Genomic DNA, 15,706 nt, shown 5'->3' on the forward strand with positions numbered 1-15,706 from the left:
GGACCACCGTACCATCCCGCCCGCTACTGCACCGCCGCTAAACCACCGTACCGACCCCTCCGCTATTACTACGCCTGTTAGCCGCCGCTCGCCACCCTCCCCCGCCATCTTTGTACGGAAAGCTGCTGCCCTCACTACCCTTCACGCCGTGTGTGTGTGTGTGTATTCGTCATGAACACATAACTATTGTGTTCTTATTAAGTGGGGGTTTGTGGGACCTCTACTAGACCCTGGATTGACTGAGTGCTACCTCAGCCTTCAACAAAACCCACCTCATAATAAGAATAGTCAATTTTAAATGCGAAAGCGTCATTTGTAATTGAGAATAGTGAGTTGTAATGGAGAATAATGAATTGTAAATGCGAAAGCGTAATTTGGAAATGAGATTAGTCAATTGTAAATGCGAAATCGTCACATGGAAATGAGAACAGTCACTTGTAAATGAGAAATCGTAATTTGAAAATTAGAAAGCGTAAATTGTAACTGAGAATAGTCACTTGTAAATGAGAATAGTCAATCTTAATGAGACAGCGTAATATGTAAATGAGAAGTCATTTGTATATGAGAAAGCATCAAATGAAAAGGCGAAAGCGTAATTTGTGATTGAGAAAACGTAGTCAATTATAAATAAGAAAGTATCACTTAAAAATGCAAAATATGGAAATGAGAATAGTCAATTGTAAATGCGAAAGCGTTGTATAGAAATGAGAGAAGTAAGTAAATTTTGAATGAGAAAGCATTAAAAGAAAATTCGAAAGACTTATTTTTTATTAAGAATAAAATTTGTAAATTTTATGTAAAAGTATAATGTAATGGTTCCCTCATTACCTCATTACCCATTTCCCACCACTGTACAATAACTTGGACTTCTCGCACCAGCGGGTTAGGGGGCTTAGAATATACACGCGGTAGGTATGCCTGTCGTAAGGGGCGAATAAAATGCCAAATTTGTTCCAGGGGTTGCGTAGCGCAACCCTCGGAAGGGGTTGCCAGCACAATGTATAGCTTCTCCAACCCAATTGTGAACCTCACCTACCCGTGGCGAATACTGTTTAATTAACAGCCGAGGCTCTGGCGACCCCGACCTCCTGATGGATCTAGGGGGTGAGAGGGCGGGAATGGCCTGGAAGATTGCATGTGGTCATACCAAATAGTTGCCGAGATGGTCGGGCTAGTACCTTTATAGCGCTTGTTACCAGAACGTACCGGATCTGCATCCTGCAAAGGACCATCCACATCGATAACACTCCCAAGGCCTCCGGGGAGTGTCCTTATCGCTACAACAACAACAACTTGAACTTCTCTTCAAAAAATGCATAAGGAGTCCGAAGTCCGAGGGACACAATGGGAATAAAAAACAAAGCCTTATTAATACCTAGTGTTATTTTAGTAAAGTAAATAGTGGTTTAATATCATCCAAACAGCTAACCACGGTTTTAAGTTATTTAAGCAATAAGTTTGGATCTGCTTTCTCATTTACAAGTGCCTATTCTCATTTCCATAGCCGCGTTCGCATTTTCAAGTGATACTTTCTTATTTATAATTGACTGCGTGTTCTCAATTACAAATGACGCTTTCGCATTTCAATTTGATGCTTTCTCATTTACAAGTGACTAATCTCATTTCCATATGACGCTTTCGCATTTACGATTGACTATTCGCATTTACAACTGACGCTTTCGAAATTACATCTGACGATTTTTAATTTTCCAATCACGCTTTCTCATTTACAAGTGATTATTTGCGTTTCCATGTGACGCTTTCGCATTTACAATTGACTAATCTCATTTGTAAATGACGCTTTCACATTTACAATTCACTATTCTCATTTACAACTGACTATTCTCATTTACAAGTGACTATTCGAATTTCCATGTGACGGTGTCGCATTTACAAATGACTATTCCCATTTCCAAATGACGCTTTCGCATTTACAATTCACTATTCTCATCTAAAACTGACTATTCTCATTTCCATATGACACTTTCGCATTTATATCTGACGCATTCTCATTTACAACAGTAAACTTTTATTGGAGTTTAAACTCGCGCTGAAAAGAGCTAGTAACCAAGCACTCTCAAGTAGAACCTTCCAAAACACTTACTTGAGCACCGAGATTTCGCTGGACTTAGACTTCAAACTGCTATTTTCACGATTAAGCTCATCAATCTTCTGTTGCATTGATATGATCTTATTTTCCAAGCCTTTGTACATTTTTTGTATATGCGAAATTGTTTTCGCTTCAGCCTTCAAACGCCTAAATTGACGACGTGCCAAAAAGCGTCTCACTGCAGACTGACAAACAATGATGGCACGCCTTCGCTTCTGATAGGCTCTTCGCGCCAAATAACCACGTATAAAACGTTGAATTTGTACAGCACGATAATAATCCATAGCAGCTTGAAAGCGTCGTCTCGCCAACATGCCACGCGCATATTGTTGTATGCCACATATAGTATGACGCAGACGTACATAACGTCGACGACACAACCATCCACGTGCATATTTCGATATAATAACAGCCGCATGCTCTTCACGCATTTGTTGTGCTTTTTGACGAGCCAAATATCCGCGCGCGTAACGTTGTATGCCAAGTGCTGTGCGTTGCAAACGTTGAAAACGTTTTCGATGAATGAAACGTCGTACTACCGATTGTATTATCGTTATATACTTTTTGCGCAAATTTGCACGCATCTGCTCTAAGTATGCAACTTGTCCAGCACGAAAGAATATTTGTGTATTACCGAAACGATATTTGTCAGCATCGAGTATCCATTTGGCAACAATATTTTGGCACGATTGTTTCAAGTCGTTTTTATTAATCAACGACCGATGGCACAGCAGCTGATAGCGCATATAAAAGTCATGATAAGACCAACGAGATGGAAAGCCAGCAGCGGAAATGCGTACTGTTTCGAGTACACCACAAGCACGTAATTGTTGGACAATTTTAGATGCCTCCCATTTGAAGGCGACTTTGTCGTCGTTGGGCTAGAAATGGAAATAAAAGTTAATTAAGAATATACTCCAATTATGCAATTATGTATTGTGACGAATATTACCATCACTAAGTGATACTCACATCACTAAGCGGTTATTAAATAAAAGCACAACAACAATAAAGCAAGCTGCCACTCTTGTGTACGTAAACAAATCAATCAACATTTACGCACATACATACAAGGCAGCAGAGAGATACTCACAAACGCATGTCATCATCAGCCGAAGTAGTATTCACATATACACACCTTTATGGCTAGTAACCAAGCATAAAGTTCACGAAATTACTAGACCTTAAGAGAAATGGGTGAACGAGGATCCGAGAGTATAAAAGCAGCGCAAGCTAAGGCATGACTAAGCAGTTTGATTTAAGCATGCAATTAGTTGTGAAGTAATAGTTATTGTGAAGTACACTCAAATTAGTCTAATAAAGACCATTTTTATTTATCCATTATCTGTTCTCCAAAAAAAAAAATGGTACTCACACTCTTGCCTAATGTAAGGAAGGCAAGATACATTCTTCTACTTCTGATAACCTAGACGCCCTCCTTTCGTGAGGAACTTGGGGTCGCTAGAGCCTCGCCTGGTAAATAAACAGGATTCACCAAGGGTAGGTGAGCTGGACAATTGGGTTGTCGAAGCTATACGTTGCGCTGGTAATCCCTTGATGATGTTGCGCTACGCAACCCTTGGAGTCCCGTTGCGGGAGTCCCCTTCTCGTTCCGTACTTGCGACAATTATGCCCAAAACCTATTCTACGGAGGCTTATACTTTAATAACGCCATATTGAGGGATGTATTTGGCGCATTTCAAGCAATAGTGGTGAAGTTGGGCCAAGAAGTCGCTTTCCAGCTAGACTGGTATTTAAGAATTGCTGTGGTCTAGTGATGGTATTGGTGTCAAAGGTCTGCTGGGAGCCACAGAAGCGTTAACTAATGCGGCAGTTACCCACCGACGTGTGCCGTACGTAAGGACGTTTGTCGTACGAAGCACGTTTGACCGAACTCTCAAGCCCGTAGGAATCAATGTGTGCGTCTGTGTACATGTACATAACATATTTGTGTGTGTATTGTTTACAGATAAGCACTGTTGCCATTGACCATTTTGCATGTATGCTTATGGAAACATCAACTTTTTCCAATTTAATTTTTGATATTGTAAAAGGCCGGAATACATATTAAATAAGTATAAATAGATTAAATATTTATAATCAGCACTTTTACATAATTATTTCCAATTATTTCCACAGCTTTTCAAACTTTAATTAGGCGTTTTTGCATAAAATTGCAAACGGTCAAAAATTAGCGCACAAAAGTTTACTAGGCAACTCTGTCTAGTGAGAGAGCGATCAGCTGACACTTTCTTACGGAAAAAATCAAAATTGTTTTGATTTCTACGTTCCGGGCTTCGTACGTACGGGCGTTGCACGTCGGTGAGTTTTCGTTTACATTGCACACTCATAAGATAGGTCGTGTCAGCTGACACGTTTTTTCTACGTACGTTCGTGGGTAACTGCCGCATAAGTGAGCAAGTTATTGAACGAATTCAGCTTTTTATTGAAAGAGCTATTCTTTTTTTCGTGATGTACCCTGTTTATCAGCTAGACACTAGCCATATAGATTTGTTGAAACTACATAGTCCCGAATAAGATTGAATTTTGCTTTGAATACATTTTTCAGATGTTTCTCGACATCAAAGCCAAAATCTTCTGCCTTGTCTTTGATAAAGCAGGTCAGCTAAATATTAAGTTATTGGATGATTCGCTGTCGTTAACCTCCATAAGCGCCGGATGTTTCAGCGCCCTGCACGGTTATCAAGCGAGTGCGCCATAGCTGGAATATGCCTGCGGTAGGCTTGACTATCTGAAGAGGCGACTAAATTACACAGACCTAGAAGGTTTGACTAGGTCATATCACACCGCCCCCCATATATGGTCGGGCTAGTATCTGAATGGAACTAATCACCGGAAAGGATCAATATCCGGCAAAGCACCATCCTCATTGATAATAGGCCCCTTTATCACTACAAGAAAAATGAAATACTCGTATTACAAAATCCTGCCATAAAGACTATTATCAGTGAGATAAGAGCCTTAGTGGCAAACGATATAGCCCGAAACCCTCCTGTCCACAAAAATACTGCATGTTGCCAACGTGAATATGTATGTACGTCCGGTACCACCTTTACTTGCCATTCTCAACACTGCAAAATTAGGCTATTCCAGGATAAATTTCCACTTGGTCTTATCCTTTGAACTCAGGTATCCCGAACATCCTGCTGAAACTTAATTGACATGATATGACGGGCTAATACCGGTATTAGATCGATCTCATCCCTTAAGATCCTTTTTTCGGCTTCGACTTGTTTACTCATTACCAAAAACTAAACCGAAGCCAATTTTGAAGACCATGGCCCGTAATCGTAGTCGCTGACTAAAATACTCTTTACTTAAAATCTTGCCTAAATTAAAAATGGGATTTAAAGTTTTTATCTGGCATAGACATATTAAACACAGTTTTCAGCTAAAATAAGCATGGACAGGGTATCCGCATGAAAAAGGCATTGATTGGCGCTATGAAGAAATTTTTTAGAAGTTTTAAAAGTTCACCCTGTTCCTTACAACCGTGGTTACTTGACTCCACGTATAAAAAATGTAAATTTTTTACTTGACAAAAACTCTTAAAATACCACAAAAATTGTCAAAGGAATACCTGAAAGCGCGTTTTGATCATAATCCGGTGGCGGATAATTATACTCAGTTGAGCAGAGCTCACAGAGTATATTAACTTTGATTGGATAACGGTTGGTTGTACAGGTATAAAGGAATCGAGATAGATATAGACTTCCATATATCAAAATCATCGGGATCGAAAAAAAATTTGATTGAGCCATGTCCGTCCGCCCGTCTGTCCGTTAACACGATAACTTGAGTAAATTTTGAGGTATCTTGAGGAAATTTGGTATGTAGGTTCCTGAGCACTCATCTCAGATCGCTATTTAAAATGAACAATATCGGACTATAACCACGCCCACTTTTTCGATATCGAAAATTTCGAAAAACCGAAAAAGTGCGATAATTCATTAGCAAAGACTGATAAAGCGATGAAACTTGGTAGGTGAGTTGAACTGCCCACTTTTAAAAAAAAATTTTTTTAAAGTGAAATTTTAACAAAAAAATTAATATCTTTACAGTATATAAGTAAATTATGTCAACATTCAACTCCAATAATGATATGGTGCAACAAAATGCAAAAATAAAAGAAAATTTCAAAATGGGCGTGACTCCGCCCTTTTTCATTTAATTTGTCTAGGATACTTTTAATGCCATAAGTCGAACAAAAATTTACCAATCCTTGTGAAATTTGGTAGGGGCTTAGATTCTGGGACAATAACTTATTTGTGTGAAAAAGGGCGAAACCGGTTGAAGCCACGTCCAGTTTTTATACACAGTCGACCGTCTGTCCTTCCGCTCGGCCGTTAACACGATAACTTGAGCAAAAATCGATATATCTTTACTAAACTCAGTTCACGTACTTATCTGAACTCACTTTGTATTGGTATAAAAAGTGGCCGAAATCCGACTATGACCACGCCCACTTTTTCGATAACGAAAATTACCAAAAACGAAAAAAATGCCATAATTCTATACCAAATACGAAAAAAGGGATGAAACATGGTAACTGGATTGGTTTATTGACGCAAAATATAACTTTGGAAAAAATTTTGTAAAATGGGTGTGACACTTACCATATTAAGTAGAAGAAAATGAAAAAGTTCTACAAGGCAAAATCAACAGCCCTTGGAATCTTGGCAGGAATACTGTTAGTGGTATTGCATATATAAATAAATTAGCAGTACCCGACAGATGATTTTCTGGATCACCTGGTCCACATTTTGGTCGATATCGCGAGAACACCTTCACATATACATCTAAGGGCCACTCGCTTTTAAAACCCTCATTAATACCTTTAATTTGATATCCATATCGTACAAACACATTCTAGAGTCACCCCTGGCCCACCCTAATGACGATATCTCGAAAAGGCGTCCACCTATACAACTACCACCACCCTCTTTTAAAACCCTCATTAATACCTTTAATTTGATACCGATATCGTACAAACACATTCTAGAGTCACCCCTGGTCCACCTTTATGGCGATATCTCGAAAAGGCGTCCACCTATAGAACTAAGCCCCACGCCGTTTTGAAATACTCATTAACACCTTTCGTTTGATACCCATATTGTACAAACAAATTCTAGAGTCACCCCTGGTCCACCTTTATGCCGATATCTCGAAAAGGCGACCACCATACAACTACCACCACTCCCTTTTAAAACCCTCATTAATACCTTTAATTTGATACCCATATCGTACAAACACATTCTAGAGTCACCCCTGGTCCACCTTTATGACGATATATCGAAAAGGCGTCCACCTATAGAACTAAGGGCCACTCCCTTTTAAAATACTCATTAACACCTTTCGTTTGATACCCATATTGTACAAACGCATTCTAGAGTCACCCTGGTCCACCTTTATGCCGATATCTCGAAAAGGCGACCACCTATACAACTACCACCACTCCCTTTTAAAACCCTCATTAATACCTTTAATTTGATACCCATATCGTACAAACACATTCTAGAGTCAGCCCTGGTCCACCTTTATGACGATATATCGAAAAGGCGTCCACCTATAGAACTAAGCCCCACGTCCTTTCAAAATACTCATTAACACCTTTCGTTTGATACCCATATTGTACAAACGCATTCTAGAGTCACCCTGGTCCACCTTTATGCCGATATCTCGAAAAGGCGACCACCTATACAACTACCACCACTCCCTTTTAAAACCCTCATTAATACCTTTAATTTGATACCCATATCGTACAAACAAATTCTAGAGTCAACCTCGATCCACCTTTATGGCGATATCCCTAAATGGCGTCCACCTATAGAACTATGGCCGACTACCTCATAAAATACTCTTTAATACCTTTCATTTGATACACATGTCATACAAACACATTCCAGGATTACCCTCGGTTCATTTTCCTACATGGTTATTTTCCCTTATGTTGTCATCATAGCTCTCAACTGAGTATGTAATGTTCGGTTACACTAACCTTCCTTGCTTGTTATCATTAAATTCAATTTAAAAGTTATTAGCAAACGATCTGTAAAAATTCGCTGTTTTTTATCAGCCGTTAATTTAAAAATGAGTGCACAACATGAGCATACTTATTTAAAGAAAATTTACTTAATTTCGTTCTTAAAAAATTATTTAAATCTCGCAACATTAACGAATAGGTAGTTAAAGCGGATTTGGGCTCCTTAAAGCAAAGGAAGCAACAAGGCGATTCACTCATACACTCGTATTCGTGTTGAATAGTTTATATTGTTTGTAAGAATGTTGTAAAGAAAAGTTGTTTGCATTAAGACAGATGTGGCGGCGAAAATGATGCAAACCTTAAATGTTTGTTGGCCCTAACCGTTAAAGCCGTTTTATTTAATAGACCCGAAACCGAATAGGGATATGTCTAACCTCGATACTAAAAAGTATGCAGGACATTCAATGATAATCAGGTTAAATCAAATTTAGGTTTGTTTTCGCAAAGTCAGCATAAATAAAGGGAGTTTAGTATAGTTTTCCATACGAAAGAAGTGACCTAGAATGTTGAGCCATTGTACAAGGACCTGCAAAGTGTAAGTCCGATTTACATTAGAAAATCATTGAACTGAAGTTGATCATGACATAGACTAAGAGGGTGATAAAGGAGGGAAGTAGTACAACAGCGCCCGTACCAAGCAGCTCTTAAAATTTTTGTTGCTAATTCTTGTTGTATTCCGTGTTTTGTTTCACGCTTTCTTTTAAGAGGAATTGGCAAATGTAAAGGGGAATAGAAGACACAAAATGAAATGCCAGCAGAATTTAATTCAAGAATTCTGTAATGTAATTCAATAATTAGAAGTCGGAAATAAGAAATTGTTCTTTTATTAATAGATATTCACAAAAAACCGAATAATTACCTTCAAACGGCTGCGAAACTGGTGAAAATTGTATCAGCGCAAAACGCAACAATATCACCAAAATTACATCAACCACATGAAAGTCTTAAACTTTTTTTTGCAAAAATATCTTGACAGAGTAAAAGTATTAATTTGCCGCCTTCGGATTATTGCTTCCGAAATTAAAACGCGTCATTTGACGCCTCTCCCGAAATTTTTTGACATGTATTAAAAATCGACGCCTGTGGTAAATAATTCCTTCCATTGAATATTCTACATATATAAAAAGAAGTGTACATTTTGATTGTCACTCCATAACTCGAGAACGGATAGAAAGATTGCCATGAAATTTTTAGGAAAGATAGAAGAGAGATGATGGTTAGTTGATTTTGAAATCCCAAATCGGTTTAGCCATTCTTGAGTTATGTATGTCATCGACTAACTCAAGAACTACTGGACCGATTATTATGAAAATTGGTATATATATGTATTTTTCCACGGGGAAGGTTTGTGTAATGAGTACTTTGATACCGGGTGACTAGGGTCTCGAGATATAGGCCAAGACATGGACCCGGGTAACTCGAGGAAGTGTTTGTACAATATGGGTATCAAATGGAAGCTGTTTATGAGTACTTTGACACTGGGTATTTTTTGTACCCCTGGGTGACTAGGGTATCAAGATATAGGCCAAAACGTGGACCTGGGCACCCCTAGAATGTGTTTATACAATATGGATATCAAATGAAAGCTGTTGATGAGTGCTTTAGTACAGGGTAGTCTTCATACCTATTGGTGACTAGGGTCTCGAGATATACGCCAACACGTGGACCCGGCACCTCTAGAATGTGTTTATACAATATGGATAACAAATGAAAGCTGCTGATGAGTGCTTTAGTACAGGGTAGTCTTCATACCTATCGGTGACTAGGGTCTCAAGATATAGGCCAAAACGTGGACCCGGGCACCCCTAGAATGTGTTTATACAATATGGATATCAAATGAAAGCTGTTGATGAGTGCTTTAGTACAGGGTAGTCTTCATACCTATTGGTGACTAGGGTCTCGAGATATACGCCAACACGTGGACCCGGGCACCCCTAGAATGTGTTTATATAATATGGATATTAAATGAAAGCTGCTGATGAGTGCTTTAGTACAGGGTAGTTTTCATACCTATCGGTGACTAGGGTCTCAAGATATAGGCCAAAACGTGGACCCGGGCACCCTTAGAATGTGTTTATACAATATGGATAACAAATGAAAGCTGCTGATGAGTGCTTTAGTACAGGGTAGTCTTCATACCTATTGGTGACTAGGGTCTCGAGATATACGCCAACACGTGGACCCGGGCACCCCTAGAATGTGTTTATACAATATGGATATCAAATGAAAGCTGTTGATGAGTGCTTTAGTACAGGGTAGTTTTCATACCTGTCGGTGACTAGGGTTCCGCTATATAGGCCAAAACGTGGACCCGGATATCCCTAGAATGTGTGTGTATTCTGCATATCAAATGAAAGCTGTTGCTGAGAGCTCTAAAGTAATTTTCATTGTGATATTCGAATTAGTCGCGTCAACGTAGCAAAACTGATAAATATGCATACGAATTCGAAATAGAGCCATGAATTAATAATACACACATGCCTATTTACATACGTCCTATTCTATTTGCCTGAAATTTGGTATATAAATTTGCCTATATTAGTATTTACCATCCTTTTAACCAGAGATGGACTGGGACTGGGATTAGAACTAGGACTGGGACTGAGACTCGGAGTGGGACTGGGACTGGAACAAAATACATACCACCCTCTGGGACATGCAATACGGGATGAAGAATAATGAGAAGAACGTGGGAGAAGAAAAAAGAGAGAAGTAGAAGGATACTGAGAAAGAAATAGAATGAGACGAATATGGAAATAGATGAAGCGAAAAAGACGGAAGGAGGAGTGAATAAAAGGATCAGGAAAAAGTGAAGAGGGTGGGGGAGGGCAGAGTTAGACGGAACGGAAAAAGTTTTTAAAAAATGCAGATAGGCCAAATTTAGGGCAGAACAACGTCTGCCAGGTCTGCTAGTTTATTTCTAAATTTAATGCCAAAATCAGTATAGGATGTTACTTTTTCCACAAAAGATACTAAAATATCAAAACTCACAAATATCTATGAATGCGGAATAGTCTTAGTTACAGATATCGCATATGTGGAGCCAATTAACCATCGCACATTTTAAAATTGTGTAATTTTCGTCACAAACATATTAATACACATTCTAGGTATAATAAATTAGTTCCTGACATATATTTGCTTGTCGGGAAGCCTTTTATCACTTCCATTTAAGTTCATCGCGTTTAAATAGCAAATTGTTTAATTTCTCGCAATTTTTGACAGCAGACCACCTATTTTAAAAAATTAAAATCGCGCTCATGTCATTTTAAATTTAAATCACTTTTTTAGAGATAGAATAGTGTTTAAGTGGACTATAACAGACTTAAAATGATATTTAATTTCGAACCATGCTTAGTCGAATATGACTACGGGCCCATGTCTTAATTTTTAATAATTTTAAAATATTTGAAATCGCTTACCTTTATGCAACGCACGTAATGTGGCGTTGTGGCATGCAGTGTGGTTATTAATGAAGACAGACTTTCCCTGAATTGTGAGCCAACTGAACGACGATGCTGTTTTGATGGAGCGACCTAAATAAAGAAGGATAATGGAAACAGCGTTAAAAACAGGCTTAAAAAGAAGCTAAAAATATATAGAAAAGGCAAGGTAAAGAGAAATACAAAAATAGTTAGATACGTGAAACGAGTTAATATTATTTTTGGAAATAGATTTAGAAGCGAATAAATACGTTTTCATATAAACGACAACGCGCATGCACATATCAATTAGTGGTAAGTGGTTAGTAATCAAACCAATTAGTTAGTTAATAAAATTCGAATCATTTTATTAGAATTTGTTAAAAAAAACAAAAGAACACCAACAACAAAGTGGACTACACATTCAACTAACTCGTTTGCGATTGTCAGCGGTTAACTACGGAGGTGGCATCCACGCAAAAGAAGACATCATCAGTTATCGTCGAGATCAAACAATGCAAATGTTGACAACAAAATTAGAGACAAGAGCAGAAAAACATAAATATACATATGAATTAAAAATTCCAGTTTAACTTGTCAGCATTTTAACAAGATATGCCGTAATAATATTAGAGAAAAAACTAGAGAACACCTTTTTTCTGAATTTCACTCAATTATCTAGATACTGACCTGTTGTCTAGAAGCGCTGATAACCACTCGACCCCCTAGTGTTGTCACTTTCGCTGCATCTGCACAAAGTGTATCAATTTCTTCCATTTCCATTAATTGTTTGCATAAAGACATTTGAGATTGGCGTATGACATTAACAAGCTCTTTCGATACGGTATCACGATTCTTTTCAAGAAAACCATATACATCATATTCGACTGTATCCGAAAAGTGTTTGATATAAAAACCTATAGTGGAGGAGAAACACGCACACATATATACATATATATAGTTTTAGAAGCTATACGGCTTTATTCTGATTGTCGAAACAAGAATGGCTCCCAATTTCTTTTCGAAATTCACCACACAAACGATTGTTATTTTTTAAATCTAAGCTTTTGATGGGGAAGTTTGCTGCCACACATTCTGACTTTTAATGTCATATTAAAAGAGCTAACTTTATTTACTGTTTGTCTTTATTTCAGCCGACCTTAATGTATATTATTTACTAATTTAACAAAAATAACCAACTTTGCAAAAATTTCCAAAAAGAACAAAATATGCCTTTTTGTAGCTCCCCGATTTATAAGGAAACTATACCTTTTCCAGTTTAAGTTCAGAAAATTACAATGCGAGTTCAGAAATTTACAATTCAAGTTGAGAATTTCCAACTCAAGTTCAGAAAATTACAATGCAAGTTCAGAAAACTACATTTCAAGTTCAGAAAATTACAATTCAAGTTCAGAAAGTTTATCAGGAATTTTTTCTTTCATGCAATCGAAATAAAAGTATGTACGATGGTAAATGTTAGCGCTAATAATATGATACAAGGATATGAAGGCCTACTATCTGTCAAGGAAGCATTGGACTCCTTAACTCATTTAAATAAATTTTGCTCACATGAAAGAGATAGCGAAAAAAAACCCGTTTCCTTTCTTCTCTCCTCCTCTCATAAGAGGTCAGTTACAAGGACATCCAGCTATATTCTACATAAAGGTCACAAGCATTGATCAGTGATGACGAAATCAACGAAACGTCCACAATCCCGCAAGTAACGTATAAGTACTGTGTGCACAGATCAAGTCTTCGTCCACCTGCCTCTCGAAACTCTGTGGAAGTCTCCCCCTTCCACTGCTTCCAAACTGCGGTGTACACTGAAGTACTTTCATGGCCGGAGCGTCCTCTTACACTGGTTGCAAAGAATTATCCTCCGTTTGCTTTCTTAGCTCGGGATGTACACGCCTTGGAGAAAACCTGGGGTACAAAATATCCAAGCCACCATTGTCAACGAAGCATCAACACTTCCGCAAATAACATATATCTAAGTAATACATTACGTATTATGAATAACTTTTGAAGAATAACACCCTACATAACTTTCTGAATTTGAATTGTAATTTTCTGAACTTGAAATGCAATTTTCTGAACTTGAATTGTAATTTTCTGAACTTTAAATGAAAATTCTGAACTTGAATTGTAATTTTCTGAATTTAAATTGGAATTTCTGAACTTGAATTGTAATTTTCTGAACTTAAATTGGAATTTCTGAACTTAAACTGGAAAAGGTGTAGAAGAACTGACAGATGTTATTCTCTTCGTTACAACACGAACAATCATCCTCTACATCACCTTATCCAATTCTCAGCATTTTTCGCAAAATCCCATTTTACGCCTACTTCAGTCTAAATTTGGCTTCGGTGCATCAAAAAACATACCACTTATGAGATGTGCTGTGTGAATGAGTTGAAGTTATAACAAAAACTTTGTCCGAAAAGTCACCTCGACAAGTGTTGATAAATTCACGAAGCTTACGATATTTTTTTGAAGAAATGTTTGCGAATGATATGACGATTTGATGGAATAAATCCAACGTCGGGTAAAGCTATGTACTAACTTTTTGTGAATGGAATGCGAACATATTAAACCTAGGCGTCTAAGAACACCTATCTATAGAATTTGTGTAGTTAAAATCATTATTTTTCTTCTTTTTGTGGCAGTGTTGAAATCTCTCTTTTTTACTTTATTTGGTTCGGAATCCAATAAGTAGTACAAGTACAGACCCCATCCTAATATCCATATCTTATAACTTTAAACGAGCAATTCTTGTATATTTGTATAGCCGAACGATCTCGGGAACGGCTCAACCGATTGAAATGAAATTTGGCGCAGAGATAATGCGTCGCCTTCTAAAACTTTCTACCTAGGTATTGCCACTCAGAATGTTTCACAAGGTTGCTGCCTATTCGAAATAAAAAAAAATTGCATGAGATATGCCGACATGGGTATCAAACGAAAGGTATTTCACTCCGCATTACAATAGGGATATTTTTGAGTAGGGTTAGCATTTAGGGTTGCCACCTATTCGAAATTAAAAAAATTTCATGAGATATGCCGATATGGGTATCAAACGAAAGGTATTTCACTCCGCATTACAATAGGGATATTTTTGAGTAGGGTTGCCATTTAGGGTTGCCACCTATTCGAAATTTAAAAAAATTGCATTAGATATGCCGATATGGGTATCAAACGAAAGGTATTTCACTCCGCATTACAATAGGGTCATTTTTAAGTAGGGTTGCCACCTATTCGAAGTTAAAAAAACAAGTGCATGAGATATGCCGATATGGGTATCAAATGAAAGGTATTTCACTGCGCATTACAATAGGGACATTTTTGAGTAGGGTTGCCAGTTAGGGTTGGGGTAGGTAGACGAAATAATATTCTACTTACTCATATTCTATTAAAGCTTTAAAGCAGAACATTAAAGTGAAAAATCTTCGTAAAAAAATCTTACACATGATTCGACTTAATTTCTTAATTTCACACACGCTAATAAAATTGAAATGCAATATCAAGGCACCGTGGCAAATTCTAGCAAAATATATTTAAATGCATATTTTTGGCACATATCAAGGCGAATTCAGTACCAGGTGTTGTTATTCAAACAGCTGATTGCTTCTTCTTGATTATTTTTCATACAACGCCTTGTACTCCAATATGCCAGTTAATCGAAATCAATGAAAATTTTCTTTTGACTTGACATTCTTCTGGGCGGCGAATTGGCTGAATTCGCTTTGCCACCACCTGGTATGGATTCTTTGACCTTGGCACATAGGAAATTAATAATTGCAATTTCTCACAGATTACTATTAGAAAGATTTCTCACCATAGCAAAAAGATATCTCACCATGGTAATTTGCTACCGTTGAACACTAGAGGCATATGTTCAATTTGAAAACGACATCTAATCATTTAACTACTTAACAACAGATGGCGCTTAGGGAAGTAAGTTGATATTTAATTAAATTAACTGAGAGTTGTCATTCGTGAAATTTACAAGTATTTGAATGTAATAAAATTGTGAGATTTTCATAGTGTAAACTAAAAAAATGATTGAAATTAATAATTCGGCGTATGAAGATACTCGACCTAAATAACTTA

The 15,706-nt window shown here is 37.5% G+C and overlaps 1 protein-coding gene across 2 annotated transcripts in view; it reads right to left on the reverse strand.

Moving 5' to 3' along the window:
- didum (dilute class unconventional myosin) overlaps positions 1-15,706 on the reverse strand; it is a 69,280-nt gene that overhangs the window by 25,479 nt on the left and 28,095 nt on the right. Inside the window, exons 7-10 of one of the 2 annotated variants that reach the window (XM_067776376.1) lie at positions 12,287-12,513; positions 12,030-12,053; positions 11,597-11,710; positions 2,105-2,991 (exon numbers count right to left, since the gene is read on the reverse strand). In XM_067776376.1, the coding sequence (XP_067632477.1) occupies positions 2,105-2,991; positions 11,597-11,710; positions 12,030-12,053; positions 12,287-12,513 (1,252 nt within the window). The remainder of the gene's footprint in view (positions 1-2,104; positions 2,992-11,596; positions 11,711-12,029; positions 12,054-12,286; positions 12,514-15,706) is intronic. The other variant, XM_067776377.1, reaches the window with a different exon arrangement.

The sequence above is a fragment of the Eurosta solidaginis genome, chromosome 3 (assembly GCF_040869045.1).
Source record: "Eurosta solidaginis isolate ZX-2024a chromosome 3, ASM4086904v1, whole genome shotgun sequence".
NCBI classification, from domain to species: domain Eukaryota; kingdom Metazoa; phylum Arthropoda; class Insecta; order Diptera; family Tephritidae; genus Eurosta; species Eurosta solidaginis.